This window comes from Euleptes europaea, chromosome 4, assembly GCF_029931775.1.
Source record: "Euleptes europaea isolate rEulEur1 chromosome 4, rEulEur1.hap1, whole genome shotgun sequence".
In the NCBI taxonomy this organism is placed as follows: domain Eukaryota; kingdom Metazoa; phylum Chordata; class Lepidosauria; order Squamata; family Sphaerodactylidae; genus Euleptes; species Euleptes europaea.
The window spans coordinates 29,409,216-29,430,234 of record NC_079315.1 but is presented as its reverse complement, the minus strand read 5'-3'; the positions used below and the strand labels follow the sequence as shown (position 1 = coordinate 29,430,234).

Sequence of the window (21,019 nt, the reverse complement as noted above, 5' to 3'; positions counted from 1 at the left end):
GCACATTTGACCAGAGCATATGCGGCATCCATCACATTCTCCTCCAAGGTTGATCTTCACAACATCTGTAAAGCTGCTACTTGGTCCACGCCATCCACGTTCATGAAACACTACGCCGTGGATGTGGACTCCGCTAGAGAAGCAGCCGTGGGACGTGCCATTTTGCAATCGCTGTTTCGGTGATTGTCCCACACCCACCTCCTGGTAAGCGAGCTTGCTATTCTCCTAATGTGGGACTGCATAGAAGCCACGCAGATGAAAAACAGAGTTTCACTTACCTGTAACTGTTGTTTATCTGGTGGATCTTCTATGCAATAACCCATCCCTCCCTCCTTCCCCGCTGTGGGACTCTCCGCATTCATGTGGTTGTTGGTTCTGTGGTGGCAGGTTGGAGAACTGGATGGAAGAGTGCTCCCTCCCCCTGGGTCATGCGACCGCTGGGCAGGAAGTCTGCATGCCCCGAGGGGAGGGGGAGCACTCTCTTTTTAGATTTTGCTAGAAGCTGACAAATCTTATCCGTGGCTGGCCTGCGCAGTCCCGATGTGTTACTGCATAGAAGATCCACCAGATGAACAACAGTTACAGGTTAGTGAAACTCTGTTTATCAGAATGTGAGTCAGGGCAAAAGCCTATAAATTAGGAATCTGTTTGGATTCGAGCAGGGAGGCATGGAAAGGGGACTTAGGGAGACAACTTAAAGTCAACTGTAGGAGGAAACAGGAAGTGCTAAATTTTTCCTGATCCACGCTTCCCTCACACAAAAAATAGGCTTCTCCCCAGCTGGTTTTCTCCCTGTGGAGGTTCCAATGTGTGAGCCTCATCAGGAATGAATGAATGAATTTATTTTTACAGAACACCACAGCCATGTTACAAACCTAAAGGAAGTAAAATAATCTCTTTGGAAAATATCAGAAGTTTAAAAATTTAAAATTAATAGGATTTAAAATTTTAAAACCACATGTTTACCAGTTAAAATTAACCAATACCATTCTTAATATTATTAGTCCTTTCCAAACCAGTCTTAATTGCCGCAGCACAGAATTTGGCTGCTTGAGCAAGGCAGAAAAAGTCCCCTTCCCATAGAAGAAATTTTATTTCCTCTTCCTCCGTGCTGAGCTCCCTTGAGTTAATAATAGGATAAATCCACTTCTGCTGAATACCTTCATAAAAGCTGCACCTGAGAAAGACATGGCTAGTATTTTCAATTTCTCCTGCCCTGCAAGAGAGCCCCAGGAAAAAACAACAACAACTGGGGAGAATTGGTTTCTGAGAGGGAAAGACAGATCTCTGCAAAAGGCAACTCTGTCAAAATTACAGGACCTGGCAACATGCTTATTAGAGTTTTAAAAACATGAACATTAAAGCCCACTGAAGTGCACACATAGTATTGTGCATGTGTGTTCTTTTCCAGAATGACAGCTGCCTTCGCTCGCCCCCACTTCAATTTCATTTCATTGCATTCTTTCCATTGGAGTTCCATTGCATTTTGTTCCATTGAAGTTCTGTGGCATCCCAAAAGTGGCTTGCAGTGTGGCTAGGTGGGAGTTGCTGTTCTGAAAGAGCCTGTTGCATAGCATTCTTCAAACTGCAGCCTGGAGGAGGTCAAAGCCATTGACATCCGTAGAAGATAGTTGGAATTAAGCTTGCTTCAAGGATGGCCCAGACTAGCCCGATGTTGTCAGACCTTGGAAGCTCAGCAGGGTCGGCACTGGTTAGTATTTGGGTGGAAGACCCACCAAGGAAGTCCAGGGTCTGCTACGCAGAGGCAGGCAATGGTAAACTATTTCCCAAAGTCTCTGGGGTTGTCATGAGTCTGCTGCGACTTGACGGTACTTTACACCACCACCAAGAGTTAAAACACAAGGTAATGGCACTTGTGTCAAAATGAGGTTAAGAAATACATCTAATACATTTGTGTACATGTTGTTCTGGATGCAGGAATAAGTTGTGGAGGGCCTCCGCCTTTAGAAAATGGCTTTTACTCTGCCGAGGATTTCTTTGCCGGAAGCACTGTTACCTACCACTGCAACAGCGGGTATTACTTGTTGGGAGACTCCAGGATGCATTGCACAGACAATGGCAGCTGGAATGGAGGTTCGCTCTCTTGCCTTGGTGAGTTCATTTGACTGCATCATTAATCTTGTGGACTAAAGATCCTGCTTAGCTTTCTACCACAAAAGTCCTGCTTACCCCAAAGTAAAATAAGCCTGCCTAAGTAAGAATATAGCTTGCTTTTTTGTCATCATTCTGCATCTGTTCCATTCAGTGGTTTCTGAAAAGCTTTTATGTCCTTATAAAGCAACAGTGTATGCAAAACAAATGCGGACCTTGCCCATTTTACATGCACTGCTTTTAAATAGATCCTGGTGGTATGAAAGACACTCTATTTGTACCAAGAATCAGATTAAGAGATCCTGAGATGGTAATAATTTGGGGCCATGAGGGTAAAGTTGTTTATCAAGTGCCATCAGGCACTTTACAGAATAACAGAAGCAAAATACAGTCCTTGTTCCAGGGATCTTACAATATAAAGACCAGGGTAGGAGCAGAAGAGAGAAACAACGGAGAAATGAGAGAATCAGAGAAAGAAGAGTAATAAGGCTTGAGTTAAACCAAGGACAGATACATCCACCAGTGCGATCCTCAGCAGAGTTACACTGTTCTAAGTCTATTGAAGTCAGTAGGCTTAGAACAGTGTAACTCTGTTTGGGATTGCATTGTCAGTTGACTTTGTTTCAGCTGAAGATGAGTAATCTTAGACGTTAAACACAGAAGGGATACTTGTTTGAGGCTGAGAAGGTTTGTAGAAAGAGAATTCTAGGCATAAAAGGAAGCAAGTGAGAACAGGAAGAGACTTTAAAGAGACCTTCAAGAATCTCAGGATGAGAAAAATCTGAGGCAGCTATCACAAGTCAGGGATATATTAGGATTTGAAAGCAGAAAGGCAGAAACCATATTAATAACAAGCAGTGCTCTGAAGATGGCTGTTTTGTTTGCAGATGTTGATGAATGTGCAGTTGGTTCTGACTGTGATGAACATGCTTCCTGCCTTAACACAAACGGGTCCTACATATGTACCTGCATCCACCCTTATACGGGAGATGGCAAGAAATGTGCAGGTAAAGCAGGGCAAGGAAGTTGGGGGTGGTAGAGGAGGCTGGTGAGGCAAGTATGAGGTAAACACACAGAATTCTATTTTAGCAGTTGTTCACCGACAGCCCAAATTATCCACCTCACGAGAACTGCAAAACCTTCAGGGTTTTGAATGGACCTGGTATAGACCCTTAAAAGAAATAATGATTTTTCTAAGACAGCACATATTGCTTTCGAAATGTGTGTCAACAACCATTGAAAGTTCTGAAACCAAATCAAGATTTTTTTAAAGTAAGCTACGGCTTATTTAAGCTTATTCACTTGTGCAACAATCTTGTATATTTTTTCTTTCCTTTCCTTCATCCCTTAGAACGGGTGGGGAACCTTTTTTCTGCCAAGGGCCATTTGGATATTTATAACATCATTTGCAGGCCATACAGAATTATCAACTTAAAAATTAGCCAACCAAGCCCCAAGCAGGCAGCTGCCACAGATGACCCCCTCCCCGCGTGGGCAAGCAGGTAGGCATCCAAACAGTGGCACACTTGCCCACCTGATGGCACAGGATGGTCTGTTGCACCAGCCGGGCATAGCCGTCCAGCCACATGCTGGAGTTGCTCCTGTTCCGCATGGTCAGGGCCGGATTTTACAGCCGGCTCCTGCTACCACCGCCTGCAGGGATGAAACGAGGACACACTGGCTAAGAACTCCCCCCCCCCCGCGTATTCTGGCCCTGCCTCCTTTAACCCCTCCATTGTCGCCACTTCCGCACTTCCGCCCCCAGCCCTCTTGTAGTACAGAGGGAATATGTTTCTCCATGGCCTGGGTGGGAAAGGGTTAACACAGTTTCTTGGGCGGTCTTAGCAGCTCCACAGCTAACGACTCTTCTGCAAGGGCGGAAAAGGGTTCCTTTTCTCGGCAAAACAAACTCACCTCTGCCTTGAATATAGTCTATTTCTGTCCGCGGAAGGGGGCGGATCACCAGCCCTAGATCTTTCTGAGCTAGAGATCTGCCAGGACCCATGAAGGGCCAGACCAAATGATTTTGCGGGCCTTAAACGGCCTCCGGGCCTGACGTTCCCCACCCCTGCCTAAGAAGCTCCTTGTTATCTAGATCTTGAGCAGCGGAATTGTTTAAACTTGTTGTTTAAGGGACATAATGATTGAAATAAATTTTGCAACTGCCAGTGTAAGTTTAGGATCCACTATCACTCAATAAAAAGGGCATTATCTCAGATGCAGATAATCCAGGCCAATCAATTAAAAGAGGAGTAATGAAAGGTAGTCTAAGAACCTCATAAATGGGTTATTCCAATAATGTATGCACCTCATATATTTTTAAATCTATAAATAACATTTATTTATTCAGTCATTTACTCATTCAGCTTTTATGCTGCCCTTTCCCAACCATGTCAGGCTCAGGGTGGCTCGTAACAATTCTAACACAATTAAAACCACATCAATTACAATTTAAAATCCCAATAACTCTTAAAAATTCTAAGGGCGCCCTTAACCATATAACACTACAACAATAGCGGGAACCAATCTAGAGGGGAAGACTAAAGGAAAGAAAAACAATAGGGTACCCTCAGTAAGGGAAAGGATAGGGAATAAAATGAATAGAATATAGGTAAATAATAAAAGGGAGGGGGGAGGACGGGAGGCCAGCAAGATGGAGACCGTCACTGTCCTCAGCCATAGGCCTGGAAGAACATCTCAGTACGCCACACGACTCAGATTTTATGGATGATGAAAGCATTAAGGGCACTTCTGTTTTCTGCTGTCCCCCTCTCCCAGTTGCTCCTTGTAAATCCCAGAAATCTGAGGGGGGTGGGGCAGGGGTGCCTCATAAACAAAATTCCATGCTGCTTAGGAGACTGCCGAAAAGAGAAGGAATCAGGTTATCATGCTTCCCCCTACTAGTGCAGGAGGTTCCTCAGGCAGAAGAGGGAAGTGGAAGCCTGTCGTGATCTCCATCACATTGTGGAGCAAGACTAGCCACTGCCTTGCCCCCCTTCCCCTGTCGCTACCACCACCTCAGGAAAAATCTACCCCCCTATGGGTTGCCAATTGAGGCCAACTCCATGGGGGTGTATCACTGTAACATGCCAAGGAGTCAAGTCAGGTGGATATGGACTTGTGCAGACTTTCTCTAATTAATCAACTTTATTTCTACAAGGCACAAAGTCAGGGTACTACGAGGACAGATCTAGGTGCACTAAGCAAAATAAACAAAAAGGGCAATTACTAAATAGGTACTTACAATCCATGGTATATCTGGGCTATGTCTGTTGTAGGGTGCCCCCCGTCCTTGCTGCATCTGCAACCCTCTTTAGGATCATTCCTTTCTGTCATCATTCATGGCAAATGTTATTATATTTTTGTCTTTATGTATAGTCTTCTTTAAGTTTTTTTCTTTGCTTTTTTCTGGTTTTTTGTTGTTGAAGGAAATAAAAAGAGAGAGAAAATCAGTACCTTCATTCCATGGAAGAGGGCTGCAACATGTATGCAGAGGAAGAATGTTTAAATAGATTTTCCTTAAGAATGTTTTGTTTGATTTTTAAAAAAACTACCCATATTAAAAAAATTAGGTTGAGTTATATCCATGGCCCAATGGCAAAAAATGGCTAATCTGTGACATTAATGTGTGTTTCTAGGCTCGTCTCCAGTTGCATTGCAGACTAGACAACATGGCAGCATTGTCAGAGGAAAATATGTATGAAAAATTATTTGACAGCAGAGGAAGCCATTTTGTCCAAAGTGTCCAAGTGTAGTTTGGGCATCTGCAAAGGAAATGTGGTTGAAAATATTCTTTAAAATGCTTTACAGTGTGCTCTTGTGGCTGGGCCTTTCCCCCTTCCCAAGTAGCCTGCTTATCAGTTTAATTCGTAGCAGAATTCCATACTTCTAAGTCTGTTGAAGTAAACGGGCTTAGAAGGGTTAATTTAGGATTGCACTGTAAATGTTACATTATTTGTTTTCATTTCTAGTCATATGAGCCACATCTGATGTCAGTAAGCTCTGTTTTCCCTTATGTCTGATTCCAAAGAACCAGTGAAATGCAAACATCTAGAAGACCCTGAAAATGGCCAGTCGCATGGTGACATCTACCGTGTTGGTAGTGAAGTCAGTTTCTCATGTGATAAGGGCTACCAGCTGAAAGGAGTGAACAAACTTACATGTTTGGAGTCTGGGAAGTGGAGCCACCAGATCCCCTACTGTGAAGGTATTGTTTTCTGCATGCTTATTGTAATAGATGGAGAGATACATAAAGCTTTCAAGAAATGTCAGCAATGAGAATCTATTTGACTGGACACCCTGAAACACTTCCCCAAAGTTTTATAGCTTTCCTGAAGTTTCCATATGTAATCCTGTGAACTGTACTTTGGTGAGGGGAGGGTTCTTGGCATACTAACCAAATCACAATTTCCAGTATTTGCTGAAGAAATTAATGAAAGTCAGAACTGCATAAATCCGTTTGATCCTGGAACCATGTTACATTGGTCCTGAAGTATCTTCACAGGCTGGCTATTTTTTCTGGGTCTGATTTAAGATGTTGGTTTTTACTTTTAAAGCTCTTCATAACCAGGGGTCCACACACTTGAGTGACTGCCTCTTCCAGTACCTGTGTGGCAATTGTGCTTCTCACAAAAGTGTCTCCTAGCTCTCAAGAATCCAGTCTCATACAGCCTGGGCTTGGGCCTTGTCTGTTTTTGCTGCACTACTGTGGAATAACCTCCCAGAAGGCGTGAGGCAGGCAACTGTCCCTGGGACCTCCTGGCAAGGCTTTAAGACAGAGCTATTTAACAACGCTTATGAGGCTGTGGTATATCTATTTCAATTAGGTGTTTCAGATCTTAATAGAAGATAATTTTTGAATTATATTTACTGCTTAATCCTAACTGGGGTGGTGGGCAAAACGAGATAGGGGCCAGTGTGACCTCAGCGCCGGCATTAGTACCACTTGCGCTGGCTAAAGTGGCAGTCATGCTGGTGCGGGGGCACTCACGCTGGCTCTGGGGAGCCGTGCAGCAGCACGAGCCACGGATGCTGGCACAGCCTTGCTGGCAGCATTTTCCCGGGACAGGGGCTCGTCAAAGGGGGCATTCCTGGGGGCGGAGATGACTTTAGTCAGCTCCCTAAGCCCTTTCTGCCCAGGAACACCACTTTTTGCAGGCGCTGACCTACACTTCTGAAAAGACAGGTGTAGCCCCATGGAACTCTGTAGAGAGTTTTTGCAGGCCACTGGGTCACTCACTCAACCGGTGCAACTCTGTAGAGAGTTCCATGGGTTTCCCCCCGAAGTTGTATTTTTGGCTTGCTGCGCATGGCAACAAGTCGCGCAGGAGGCAGTGCAGCTGTGCCATCCCTGGCCACAGCAGAACCACCCCACACCCTGGTTAGGATTGGGCTGCCCTTACTATTAACCTGTGAAGCCTTGGGTCCTGACCATGTCAGGAGAAAAGCACGGTATATAATAACCTAAAGCCAGCCAGCATGGTGTAGTGGTTAAGAGCGGTGGTTTGGAGTGGTGGACTCTAATCTGGAGAGCCGGGTTTGATTCTCCACTCCTCCACATGAGTGGTGGAGGCTAATCTGGTGAACTGGGTTGGTTTTGCCGCTCCTACACATGAAGCCAGCTGTGTGACCTTGGGCTAGTCACAGCTTTCTTACAATTCTCTCAGCCCCACCTACCTCACAGGGTGTCTGTTGTGTGTAGGGGAAGGGAAGGTGATTGTAAACTGGTTTGATTCTGCCTTAAGTGGTAGAGAAAGTTGGAATATAAAAACAAACTCTTCTACTTTTTCTAAATAAATAATAATGCTTTTATGTCACTTTCTTCAAGCTGTTTCCTGTGGTATCCCGGCTATTCCAAAAAATGGTGATATTGATGGCTCAAATTTTACATACAATAGCAAAGTAAAATACAGGTAGGAGGAGTATTGCATCTGCAACTTTTTTCTTGGCAGACAAATATATGAATAAGAAGAGATCATAATTCAAATGTGCTTGGTAGAAGTTACTGGAAGGACTCTATTTCCAAAAGCGAAGTTATCAGTTTCATGAGTGTTACAAATTTCAGAGTAGCATGTTGGGGAATTCTGGGAGATAGAGAAGTACCGTATTTTCCGGCGTACAAGACGACTGGGCGTATAAGACGACCCCCCATTTTTACAGTTAAAATATAGAGTTTGGGATTGTCCCGAGTCTGCGGCCTGGGGCCGGTCCTCGGGACTGCGCCCCAACCTCGCGGCCACCCCCGGTCCTCCTGGGGCGGGGAAGAAGAGGGGGACGGGGGCGAGAGTAAGGGCCCTCGAGAAGGGCGAGGCTAAAGGCAAGGGGAGGACTGAGCCGACGGCCCGTGGAGGGCGGGGCTAAAGGAGGCTTTGGAGGGGAGGGAAGCCCATATAGACAGAAGCTGAAGCGGAGGCCGGGGAGGAAAGGGGGCATGTTGGGTGTGCTAGGCGGCAGCCAAAACACCCTGTGCCGGGAGAAGAGAGTGGCCACCCCAGCCCCGGCCAGCCAGCCGCATGCCTGCCTTGCGCTGCCACTGGAGCACAGCTGAGCACTTCCCTCCGTGCACCCCGGCACACCTGGCTCTGACTCCGAGCTGGGCAGTGAGCGCCCTTGCCGGGCTCGCCTCCCCTCCCTCCTCTGCCGGACATGGACAGAGCGGAGGCGGCTCCCCAGGCAGATTCTCCAGTCCGGCTCGGAATTCAGCATCCAGCGTATAAGACGACACCCGGCGTATAAGACGACCCCCGACTTTTGAGAAGATTTTCCTGGGTTAAAAAGTAGTCTTATACGCCAGAAAATACAGTATTACTACTATTGGTGTTGTTGTCAGACTTTGAGCAGAACCTCAAAATAACAACTGCATGTTGGAATGCTTTTATAGGAAGTTTTGTAACTACCAATCAGTTTTTTAAAATCTTATAGATTCTTTATTTTAAAATTATTTGTGAATGCTGGGCCACTCTGAAATTCAAGTATTGAACAATTTACTCTGTCTTATAATCAAAGCAGGAGCCTCGTGGCGCAGAGTTGTAAGCTGCAGTACTGCATTCCAGGCTCTGCTCACGACGTGAGTTTGATCCCAACGGAAGTTGGTTTCAGGTAGCCGGCTCAAGGTTGACTCAGCCTTCCATCCTTCCGAGGTTGGTAAAATGAGGACCCAGCTTGCTGGGGGTAAAGGGAAGATGACTGGGGAAGGCCCTGGCAAACCACCCCGCAAACAAAGTCTGCGTAATAAACGTCAGGATGTGGCATCACCCCATGGGTCAGGAATGACCCGGCGCTTGCACAGCGGACCTTTACCTTTTATAATAAAAGATTTATTAGCATAGAAATATGCATGATACTGCAGTTGATCATTGCAGTTGTGTAGACAGCACATTAAAAGTATGGCAAGCTAGCTAAGCCATAACTATGAATTCCAAAGGGTAAAATCAAAAGGCCTGTCTTAACCTTCTCTAAGTATTCAACCTAGATTCCAACAACAACTTCTCCCCAAGCTATATTGCTTATAGAATGGACTCAGACAACACACACAAACAGTTGCCGCCTAGTCTCCTAAATTTTAACTTTGTGGCACTGGCCAGTTGTCTGTATCCTCAGCTCATGCTTTAAACAAATCATTCCCTTGCAATTGTTCTGAAATCCACAGAAATGGGATGGGACCCTGAGGAAAACCTCCACTTACCATGTGGCTGGTGGTTACAAACTGTTGCTTTTGACACAGAACCTGTGGGAAGTTTGACATATCTAAGCTATAGTTTTCGGGCGGAGAACAGTCTGGAAAAGCGAAGGTGCTGGGGAAGAGCCTTGCTCTTGTACATATTTATAGTCTCTTTCATGTCTAAATGCAGGTGTGATAAAGGATACCATTTGGTAGGTGAAGAAGAAACAGTTTGTCTTGCCAACGGCGCATGGAATCATTCTTCTCCAATCTGTGAATTAGTAAAATGTCCTCTCCCACAGGAAATAAACAATGGAAAATATGTAATGAGTGGTCTGACGTTCCTTTCTAATTTATCTTACACATGTGATACTGGTTACAGGTAAGCGAAAAACCAAGATACTGAGTGTACTGAATGCCTTTGTTAAAATGTATCAATAAAAAAGAGCTCATATATCTATGAACTGAGAGAAAATGGCTGTGCAAAATGATACATGTGGGAATGTTTTAGAATCTTCATTTTTTTATGTAAAATGTTAACTCTCATGAGAAAGTCATGTAGAATTAGGGGGCAATCCTAATCAGGTCTACTCAGAAGTAAGTCTCATTTTATTCATGGGGCTTACTCCTAGGAAGCGTGTTCTTAGGGCAGCAATACTAACATGGGCAGCCCATCCTGAAGGGGGTATAGTTACTAAACCCCCGGGGACAATGCAGCCGCGCTGCCTCCTGTGTGGCTTGCAGCAGCGCAGGGGATAAAAGAAAATATGATTCCCTCCGAGCCCCATGAAACTCTCCATAGAGTTCCACGGGGCTACGCCTGCCTTTTTGCAGGCATAGCTGTATGCCTGCAAAAAGGGGTGTTCCCGACATGACAGGGCTTTGGAAGCCGCCTAAAGGCAGCTCTGCCCCTGGGAACGCCCACTTCAGTGCCAGCACGAGCGCTTGCGCCAGAGATACGCTGCTGGTGAGGCTGCTCCAGCACCTGTGGCTCATGCTGCCACATGGCTCCCCAACAGTAGCATAAGTACCCCTGTGTCGGCATCCATGCCAGTTTGGATGGGTCACACTTCTTCCTCACCCATTCTGCCCCCACCCTTCAGGATTGCATAGTTAATTCATTTCTCTTTTTATCACCAGTCTTTAAGGATATTTGAAAAGCTTCGCAAGGCAAAATCAGCGAATTATTTCATAATAAAAACGCTCCTATATATATCTTGGAGTCACTCAAGACTTAACTGTCTCATAATTTTTGCATGAACTTAACAAACTAATTCTAGAAATATTAGAATTAAGTGTTTTACAGTAAATACAAAGACTGAAAGCAGCTTTGGATGTTGCAGTGATATGATGGGAACAGAAAAGGTGCATTTTCAGCATAATCCTGTGCAGAGTTACTCCAGTCTAAGCCCACTGAAATGAATGGGCTCAGACTGGAGTCACTCTCCTTAGGATTGCGCTGTTAGACTGTGGTGGCAGTCATGTCATGTGAACCCATTGGCTAGTGTCTGTGGCGTCGCTTGTAACACAGGGCATTCACCTTCCTCCTCCCATGCCGTTTTGAATTTAAATTTGATTTGAAGATTTTTCTATATTTTTAAATTAATTTTTCCAAACTTTTAGATGCTGAGTATTTGCACTGTACCACTCCAGTGTTTGTATTCATTTGTACAATTTGAGAAAAATTCCAGGCAAATAGATGCTCCCTATACACCAGTGAGCACTCGTCGTTTCAAAAACCCTTAGCCCTTTTAAAAAAATATAATAATGCTAATCTGTACCCTAGCTCTCTACAGCATCAGAGCACCGCTTTCCCACATTTAAAATCAATGCACTGAATTCTAGTTTTGTGCATGTCTGTATTTCCTTGCAGTAAGTCTACCCACCAACCCAACGGTCACACTTGTGGGAAATTGCTACTATGAAGAAGTATGAGTTTTAATAGGGCCTGAAAGACCACTGGGTGCATTGTCTATTTACCTGTTGGAATTCTTCTTTTTGCATAATATAAAAAGTGTCTTGTAACTATACCTATATCTATGGGAATCTTTACAGCTTAAAAACTGTCAACATACCATATATACTCACGTATAAGCCAACCCGCGTGTAAGCCGAGGTGCCTAATTTCACCCCAAAAATGGGAAATTAGGCACCCGCGTATAAGCTGAGGGTCAGCTTATACAACCCCCGGGTCGCCCTCCCGCCCGGCCTCCCGGGCCCTCCAGACCCACCCCGACGCCAGCACCACCCTAGGGGGGAAGGGGGAAGAGCCCCTGAACCCCCTATTTACCGGGAGAGGCGGTGATCAGCTGGCGGTGGCCCCCCCTGGCGCGCAGGAGGCCCAGCAGGCCGCTCCTGGCCCGGGGGAAGGCGCACTGGAGGCGGTGGCGGCGGCCGTGGCCCCCCCCCCCCGGCGCACAAGAGGCCCAGCAGGCTGCTCCTAGCCCAGGGGAAGGCGCGCTGGAGGTGGTTGCCGCGGCCCCCCCCCCCCCGGTGCGCAGGAGGCCCAGCAGGCCGCTCCTGGCCTGGGGGAAGGCCCGCTGGAGGCGGAGGTGGGTCCCCCCGGCGCGCAGGGGGCCCAGCAGGCCGCTCCTGGCCCGGGGGAAGGCCCGCTGGAGGCAGCGCCCCCCCCGGCACGCAGGAGGCCCAGCAGGCCGCTCCTGGCCCAGGGGAAGGCGCACTGGAGGCGGTGGCGGTGGCCGTGGGCCCCCCCCCCCGGCGCACAAGAGGCCCAGAAGGCCACTCTTAGCCCAGGGGAAGGCGCGCTAAAGGTGGTTGCCGCTGGGGGGGGGGCCCCGGTGCGCAGGAGGCCCAGCAGGCCGCTCCTGGCCTGGGGGAAGGCCCGCTGGAGGCGGAGGTGGGTCCCCCCGGCGCGCAGGGGGCCCAGCAGGCCGCTCCTGGCCCGGGGGAAGGCGCGCTGGAGGCGGCGGGCCCTCCCCGGCTCGCAGGAGGCCCAGCAGGCTGCTCCTGGCCCGGGGGAAGGCGCGCTGGAGGTGGTTGCCGCGGGGGCCCCCCCCAGTGCGCAGGAGGCCCAGCAGGCCGCTCCTGGCCTGGGGGAAGGCGCGCTGGAGGCGGCGGGCCCTCCCCGGCTCGCAGGAGGCCCAGCAGGCTGCTCCTGGCCCAGGGGAAGGCGCTCTGGAGGCGGCAACCCCCCCCCCCCGGCATGCAGGAGGCCCAGCAGGCCGCTCCTGGCCCAGGGGAAGGCGCGCTGGAGGCGGCGGTGGCGGGCCCTCCCCGGCGCGCAGGAGGCCCAGCAGGCTGCTCCTGGCCCGGGGGAAGGCACGCTGGAGGCAGGGGCCTCCCCCGGCGTGCAGGAGGCCCAGCAGGCCGCTCCTGGCCCAGGGGAAGGCACGCTGGAGGCAGTGGCAGTGGCCGCGCCCCCCCCCCCGGCGCACAGGAGGCCCAGCAGGCCGCTCCTAGCCCAGGGGAAGGCGCGCTGGAGGGGGCCGCGGCAGCGGCGGGCCCTCCCCGGCGCGCAGGAGGCCCAGCAGGCTGCTCCTGGCCTGGGGGAAGGCACACTGGAGGCGGTAAGTTCCCCCCCTCCCTCCACCTACCGTATTGACCCGCGTATAGGCCGAGTTGGGATTTTTCAGCCCTTTTTTTGGGCTGAAAAACTCGGCCTATACGCGAGTATATACGGTACACTCTTGAGCTGATTTCTGATAAAAGTTAGACTTCTGTCAAGGAAAGTCGTGAGAAAGGATTTTTGTCATCAGAGGTGAATGAAAAGGGCTTTCCTTCTCACTTCTCCCATCTGCCTCTCAAGTTGTGTGTTTTCTGTTTATTAGCCTGCAGGGAACGCCCATACTTGTGTGTGAAGATTCAGCTAACTGGAGCAGTTTACCTCCAGAATGTGAAATTGTTTCGTGTGGTCTTCCTCCTGTTATTAAAGATGCAACTATTAGTGGAAGCAACTTTACTTTTGGAAACAACATCACTTATACGTGTAAGGAAGGGTATGTAATTGAGCACTATTAACGTTGGCTGGATCATGCCCTAAAGTAAGATTCAACATTTAGTAATCGCACCAAAGAGTTTGTTTTTGGTGTTCCAGATGTTGCAACCATTTTTGTTTAATACCAGATACGAGAGCCAGCGTGGTGTAGTGGTTAAGAGCGGCAGACTCTAATCTGAAGAACGGAGTTTGATTCCTCACTCTTCCACATGAAGCCTGCTGGGTGACCTTGGGCCAGTCACAGTTCTGTCAGAACTCTCTCAGCCCACGTGGAAGCCGGCACTGGCAAACCACCTTTGCACGGTCTCTTGCCTTGAAAACCCTACGGGGTCACCATAAGTCAGCTGTTTCTTGATGACACTTTCCACCACTGCAGATACCAGTCAGAGAAAATCTAAGGTTAAAGGATGAAGAAGATAGATTTGTATGTTAGCATTTGACCTGCCAAAATTGGCAGGTCAAATGCTAACATACAAATCTATCTTCTTTTTTTAAAAAAAACTGCTTATTACTGTGCCCAGTAAATTTCTTCAGGGGGAAAAAAATGTTTAAGTTTTATAGCAGACCACATATTATTATCGTTGTTGTTGTATGGATTTTTAGGCCACTCTATCCTGACAAATCAGGCTCAGAGCGGCTTCCAAAAAGAATATACAATTAAAATTCATACAATATCAAAATTACATTCTGCTCAAGGTTAAAGTTACTGCATGTCGTTTTAAATGTTAGCCATGTTAATTGTGTTTGTTGAGATATTTGTATTGGAAAATTTGGGAGATAACTGAATAAGTGATATGCTTTTTCTAAGACAAGGATTTATTCAATCAGAATGTATAGCATGAAAAGGTCTGAGGACTTTGTTTTCAGTCTTGCATTGGAAAAATGATAAATTGTAGAACTTTTGGAACAAGTGGAATTTTAAAATAGTATAGGGTGCTGCTGTTTGCAGCTTTCTCACACTTTACTACTGGGTATATTTATTTTATTTATTTAAAACATTTCTAAGCTCCCTTTCCACCCAACTCAGGGTCTCCAAGGGCCCAAAATTTGCAGTTTTGCTTACAGAAAACTAAGGAGTGTATACTTCTAAATTCCATATGCATGCCAATCAAATACAATTTATATGCTACCTAAGTTATACCAGATGCATTTTATGTTGTTAAACAGCAAAATGGGATTAGGTTTGATAGGAAAGTATCATTGCATACATTTCGTGTCCCCCGCCCCAAATGTCTGCTGTTTTTTCTGAAGGGGGAAAAAACCCAATTTTTTTCCATTGCTTCAAAATTTCTGGAAATTTTACATCTCCAAGTGGATGCCCCCATTCTATTACCAGTCTAATGCCGCTGTTCTTTTCCTAATTTCCAGCTATACACTAATTGGCCCTGAAACTGTTGAATGTTTGTCAACGGGCAAATGGAACATGAATCACCAGCAATGTGTGGCTGTTTCCTGTGATGAACCACCCACCGTGGACCACGCTTTCCCAGAGAGCGGCCATCGGCTGTTTGGGGATATTGCTTACTACTACTGCTCTGATGGATACAGCTTAGCCGGCAATTCTCAGTTACTTTGCGATGCCCAGGGGAAATGGGTGCCCCCTGACGAGAAAGACATTCCCGAATGTATAGCTGACTTTTGTGAGAGACCCTTGTCTGTGTCCTACAGCATCTTGGAATCCTCTAACAAGGCCAAATATGCCTCTGGGTCAGTCGTGAGCTTCAAGTGCACGGAAGGCTTTGTGTTAAACACTTCTGCTAAGATAGAGTGTATTCGGGGTGGCCAGTGGAACCCTTCCCCACTGGCTATCCAGTGCATTCCTGTTCGCTGCGGAGAGCCACCTGGCATTAAAAATGGCTATGCGAGTGGCACAAATTACAGTTTTGGGGCAATTGTGGCTTACAGCTGCAATAAGGGATACTATATCAAAGGGCAAAAGAAGAGGACGTGTGAAGCAACAGGAACCTGGAGTGGTACTATCCCGACATGTCACCCGGTATCTTGTGGAGAGCCACCCAAAGTTACAAATGGGTTTGTTGAGGTACTACTGGGACCATCCATATTTTATGCTATACTAGCAATGTTAGCATTGTAGGGTTCGGTAAGCTGGAGGGTGGGGTGAATTAAAAGCAGAACGTTTGATTGGGAAAATGATAGGAATGCCTTACTGGCAGAATCAAAATCAGGTACGTACAGCTTCCTCTGAGAAGAGTAAGTCTTTTAAGAGGTGATGTTCATAAGCCCAGAAAATATTTCACTGCTTGAGTTATTTTACCATTCAAGACTATGGTCAGATTCAGAGTGGTAATGAGTTATATAAGATAAACTAGCAGAACTTTAATACAATACAAATAGTTTAAAATTTTTTCAATAAAACTGAACACATTGTGGCCACAAGGCCTTCCTAAGTGGTTTGCATTCATAAAATACCATAAAGTAAAAGTTTTTAAAATACAAAGTACAACATCACTGACTAGGGTTGCCAACTTCCAGGTGGTGGCTGGAGATTTCCTGGGATTGCAACTGATCTCCAGGAGACATACTCACTTTGGAAGGTGGACTCTATAACATTATATCCCACTGAAGTCCCTCCCCTCCCCAAACCTCACCTTCCTCAGGCTCCATCCCCAAAATCTCCAGGTATTTCCCAACCCGGAGCTGGCAACCCTATCACTGACCAAGCTTTAAAGTAGGCCAGTTCATCAATCAAAATATTTCTCTCTTCAATATTGGAATATAAGACCATCCACTATCATTTTTCAGATTGCTGTTGTTAATGGTCCAAATATCTCTGTAAGCAAGATAAGAGAGAATCGTGGGTCTATGGTGTATATATCCAGTCAGGAAGCAAACTATGACAGCATATGGCAGAACCATGACTAAATATACATACACACAGAAATTCACTTTAAGATGGCATTGTTGGTAAAAGGGTCTCAGTATTTGAATTTTATGCTTCTATTCATCAAGTCTTGTGGAACTGACTACTGAAATTACACATTCCATTGAGTCTAGAGGGAAATCCTGGTTTTGTGTAGGTTCTTTAAATGTTTGTAGGAGAGGATATTAGCAATTCCAACCAAAGCCTTGAAGTTATTCTACTACTGAAAAAGCCCTGCTCTTGACTAGGATTGTGATACTCACTGTGAGTCGTAACATTTGCTCTGTTCTTTGTCAGGACACAACAAGACGTGTATTTGGGAATGAAGTGCGATATCAATGCAATGCTGGCTACCAGCTAATTGGAAGTCCCACTTACATTTGTCAAGCCAACCGTCATTGGCACAGTGAAACACCTCCTTCCTGTGTGCTCCTCAGTTGTGCTAAACCACCTCCACTCCAGCATGGATTCAGTCAGGGTGAAGGTTTTGAAGTGGGAGCCAAGATCGATTTCTTCTGTGACGAAGGCTATGAGCTGAAAGGAGATGCTTCCTGGGTCTGTCAGAAGTCCGGGACCTGGAACAAAACCCAGAACCCAAAGTGTGTCCAAACAAGGTGTTCAGAACCACCACTAGTTGCGAATCAGCTTGTTCTGAAAGAGATGGTCGATCAAGTCGGGGTGGTGGAGTTCTCATGCAAAGAAGGCTATGTTTTATGTGGGGCTTCTGTACTGAAATGTTTGCCATCACAGCAGTGGAATGATTCCTTCCCAATCTGCAAAATGGTACTGTGCCCTAGGCCTCCTTATATTCCTTTTGGAGACCCCGTGGTATCTTCTCTTCACTTTGGCAGCATGGTGAGTTACACGTGTATGGATGGGTTTTTGCTCAAGGGAGTTTCTACCATCAGTTGCCAAGCAGATGGCTCATGGACCTCCCCTCTGCCAGAATGCATTCCAGTGGAGTGCCCACAGCCAGAAGAAATACAGAATGGCATTGTAGATGTTCAGGGTCTTACCTACCTCAGCACCGCACTATATAACTGTAAGCCAGGCTTTGAGCTGGTGGGAAACATGACCATTCTTTGTGGAGAGGATGGCCATTGGCTTGGAGGAAAGCCAACTTGCAAACCTATTGAGTGCTCCAAACCTAAGAAGATTCATAACGGCCGCTACTTGTATGGAGACCTACACTACAAGCAGACAATTACCTACTTGTGTGACCGAGGATTCCAGCTTGAAGGACCAAATGTCCTTAGTTGCCTGGAGACTGGGGAATGGGATGCAGAAGCTCCATCCTGTAGAGCTATCAGCTGTGAACCCCCACAGCCTATTGATAATGGCTTCGTAGAAGGTGCCGATTACAGCTACGGTGCCATGGTGATGTACAGCTGCATTCCAGGATTCCAGCTCTTTGGTCTTGCCATGCAGAGCTGTGAAGAATCAGGATGGTCGAGCATTAGCCCAGTGTGCCTGCCAACAGACTGTGGCCTTCCTCCCCATATAGACTTTGGGGGTTATGAAACAATTAGCAGTGGAGAGAGACTTTTTAGCCAGGAAGGAATACCAGAAGAAGGCTTTCATACCCCTGGCCCACCTCTTCTCTCTCTAGTACTTGATAATCAGAAAGACATCCAAAGTTCCTCAAAGACTGTTAATGCTTTGCCATTGTCAGGCTATTTGTATGGCACCACAGTGCTGTACAGTTGCTATCCTGGCTATGAACTCTCAGGAAATCCCACACTTTCTTGCCAGGAGAATGGGAGTTGGAACGGCACTTCTCCTAACTGCATTTCTATCCAGTGTGAACCGCTATCAGCACCAGAAAATGGCTTTGTTCTTTTTACAGAGAACACCCTTGGTAGCACAGCACAGTATACCTGTAAGCCAGGGTATAGGCTGATTGGCTCCAATACAAGGCTTTGTACATCCAGCAAGCAATGGAGTGATTCAACACCGACCTGTGAGGTGATATCATGTACAGTGCCCAGCAGGCTTGTAAACGGCACAGTAAAAGGTGATGCCTTTTACTATTATGGGAGTACAGTCCAATATGAGTGTGATCCTGGGTTTCAGTTAAATGGTCCAGGTAAGAGAACATGCCAGGCTGATCAACAGTGGGATGGGCGTGAGCCGATCTGCCTCCCTGTTTCCTGCGGCCAACCTCCAGAAGTGGAGAATGGCCGAGTGAATGGAGAAGAACATACGTTCCAAAAATACGTTGAGTACAGCTGCAATGAAGGTTTCTTTCTAGAAGGGGATAGGAAAAGAGTCTGCCTTGCTGATGGAAGCTGGAGTGGGGGCACTCTAGTGTGTGCAGCAATTCAGTGTGATGTGCCATTGCCACTTCTTCATGGGCAGGTCAGTGGAGCAGAATTTGGCTTTGGGAAGGAAATCGAGTATCACTGCGGCGAAGGGTATATATTGCACGGTGCATCTTTACATACCTGCCAGGCTGATGGCACCTGGGACGGGGAGGCTCCGTTCTGTGAGCCTGTCAACTGTGGCCCACCTGAGGACATCTCTCATGGTTTCCTGAATGGTTCAGTCTTCAGTTTCGGGGAGTATGTACAATACGCTTGCTTCCCTGGTTACGAGTTGCTGGGAAATCCAGTGAGGCAGTGCTTGTCTAATGGGTTGTGGAGTGGAGTACCTGCCTCGTGCCAGCTTTGTGAATGCCCAGCGCCAGCAATTCAGAATGGCATTGTTAAAGGTAAAGATTTCAGTTGTGGGAGAAGGGTAGAGTTTCAGTGCCTAGACGGTTTCAAACTGCTGGGGCCTTCAGAAATCACCTGTGAAGCTGCTGGCAGATGGAGCTCTGGCATCCCACACTGCGGGCAGATTTCCTGCGGCCCTCCACCGACAATCCCCAACGCGTTTATCAATGGAAGCAGCTCTGTGGATCAGAATACTATCCTTTATAACTGCAAAATTGGCTTTGTGATGCAAGGGGGTTCGGAGTTGACTTGTACAGAAAAGGGTGTCTGGAGTAAGCCGTATCCAAGCTGCTTGTTACTGACCTGTGGACCACCACCCTCTGTGCCTCACGCCGTTGCCCTTGGAGGGTCACAAGAGTATGGGAGCAAAGTCCAGTACAGGTAAGAGGAGTTGATATATCTGTCAAAAGGTCAAACTGGAAAGACAATATTTTTTTATTAGTACAGTCAATCTGGCCAGTAAAAGCTATACAACAATGAACCAAACATGGCCAACACATGGCCAACAGTTTTTATGTAAAGAACACTTTACATAAAAACTGGACTGAGTGTAAAAAAGTGCAATAAGTGCCAATGACATCATTCTAGCAGAGATTTACGAAGCTTCATAGAGACAGCACAAAATTTGGCAACCTGAGTTGTAACCTGAGGGTTCTCGCTGCTTAACAGTCTTGCAACCCTATCCACTGAATCCCGGCCTGGGAATCTTACCAACAGCGGAAAGATCATTTCAACATGAGCTTTTTCATAGAGAGGACAGAATAGTAGGATGTGTTCCGTGGTATCAACTTGCCCGCTGCGACACAGACAAAATCTTTGAGCCTTGGGGATTTTTTTATAACAACCCTCTACTAAAACCAAGGGCAATGCTGAATATCTGGCGAGTGAGAATGCTCTTCTATGTCTATTTGCTTCAAGAGAAAGCAAAGCAAACTAGTTGCTTGGGCCAACAGGTATCTAGTTGGGGCTGGAAAGACAACTGTTTTCCCCATTCGAGGGGTGGACAAATTATATTGTGAAAATGGCACGGGAGGTAGTATTACCCAGGCATCATGGTATCAAGCTAATTTATATGATCCCCTCCCCAAATCCTTTTAAAAAATATATAAAGAGATTAAGGATATGATAAGAGACCTTCAGCATCTTGTCTATTTTGTCCGTAAGAAAGTCTAACATTATATCCCTTTGCTAGAAATTTATGCCTGACTTACATTTAGAGCAGAATGAGACCTGAGATAGGAAAGAGGACTGCATCAGTTGATATGGGGGTTCCATTTTTAAATGTAAAACTCTTCCCTCAAGGGGAAAAAAACTAATCAGCCACAGACATTCTAGCTCTGCTTTTTCTATGCTGTGTTTGTTCTATTTGTGGAAAGTTCTTTACATTAAAAATATACCTGCTGTCTGATAGGGTTAAGTTTATTCTACTGAGTCTCCGTATTCCTTTTTTTTCCATCCATGATTTCTCCAGGTTACAAATCTCCTGTATTACATTTTAATTTGGTCCTAAAAGATCAGCATTAAGCACCCCATGTCACAGTATTCAAGCCACAGCAGAACATATTAGAGTGTCCCAAACATTTTATTATTCTCAAACTGAGAGGTTCCAGTAGGCTAGGAGATGAGATGCCAAATATATTAGTCATTCCTTCAATTAAAACAAATATAAAAAAATATTTAAAATGTCAAACTTTAAA

General features: G+C 46.5%; 1 protein-coding gene across 1 annotated transcript in view; it reads left to right on the top strand.

The window, feature by feature from the left end:
- SVEP1 (sushi, von Willebrand factor type A, EGF and pentraxin domain containing 1) overlaps positions 1-21,019 on the top strand; it is a 162,135-nt gene that overhangs the window by 100,155 nt on the left and 40,961 nt on the right. The window contains exons 31-38 of the mRNA XM_056849206.1: positions 1,939-2,112; positions 3,000-3,119; positions 6,143-6,319; positions 7,940-8,024; positions 9,963-10,154; positions 13,561-13,728; positions 15,096-15,768; positions 16,906-19,703. Coding sequence (XP_056705184.1) covers positions 1,939-2,112; positions 3,000-3,119; positions 6,143-6,319; positions 7,940-8,024; positions 9,963-10,154; positions 13,561-13,728; positions 15,096-15,768; positions 16,906-19,703 — 4,387 coding nt within the window. The remainder of the gene's footprint in view (positions 1-1,938; positions 2,113-2,999; positions 3,120-6,142; positions 6,320-7,939; positions 8,025-9,962; positions 10,155-13,560; positions 13,729-15,095; positions 15,769-16,905; positions 19,704-21,019) is intronic.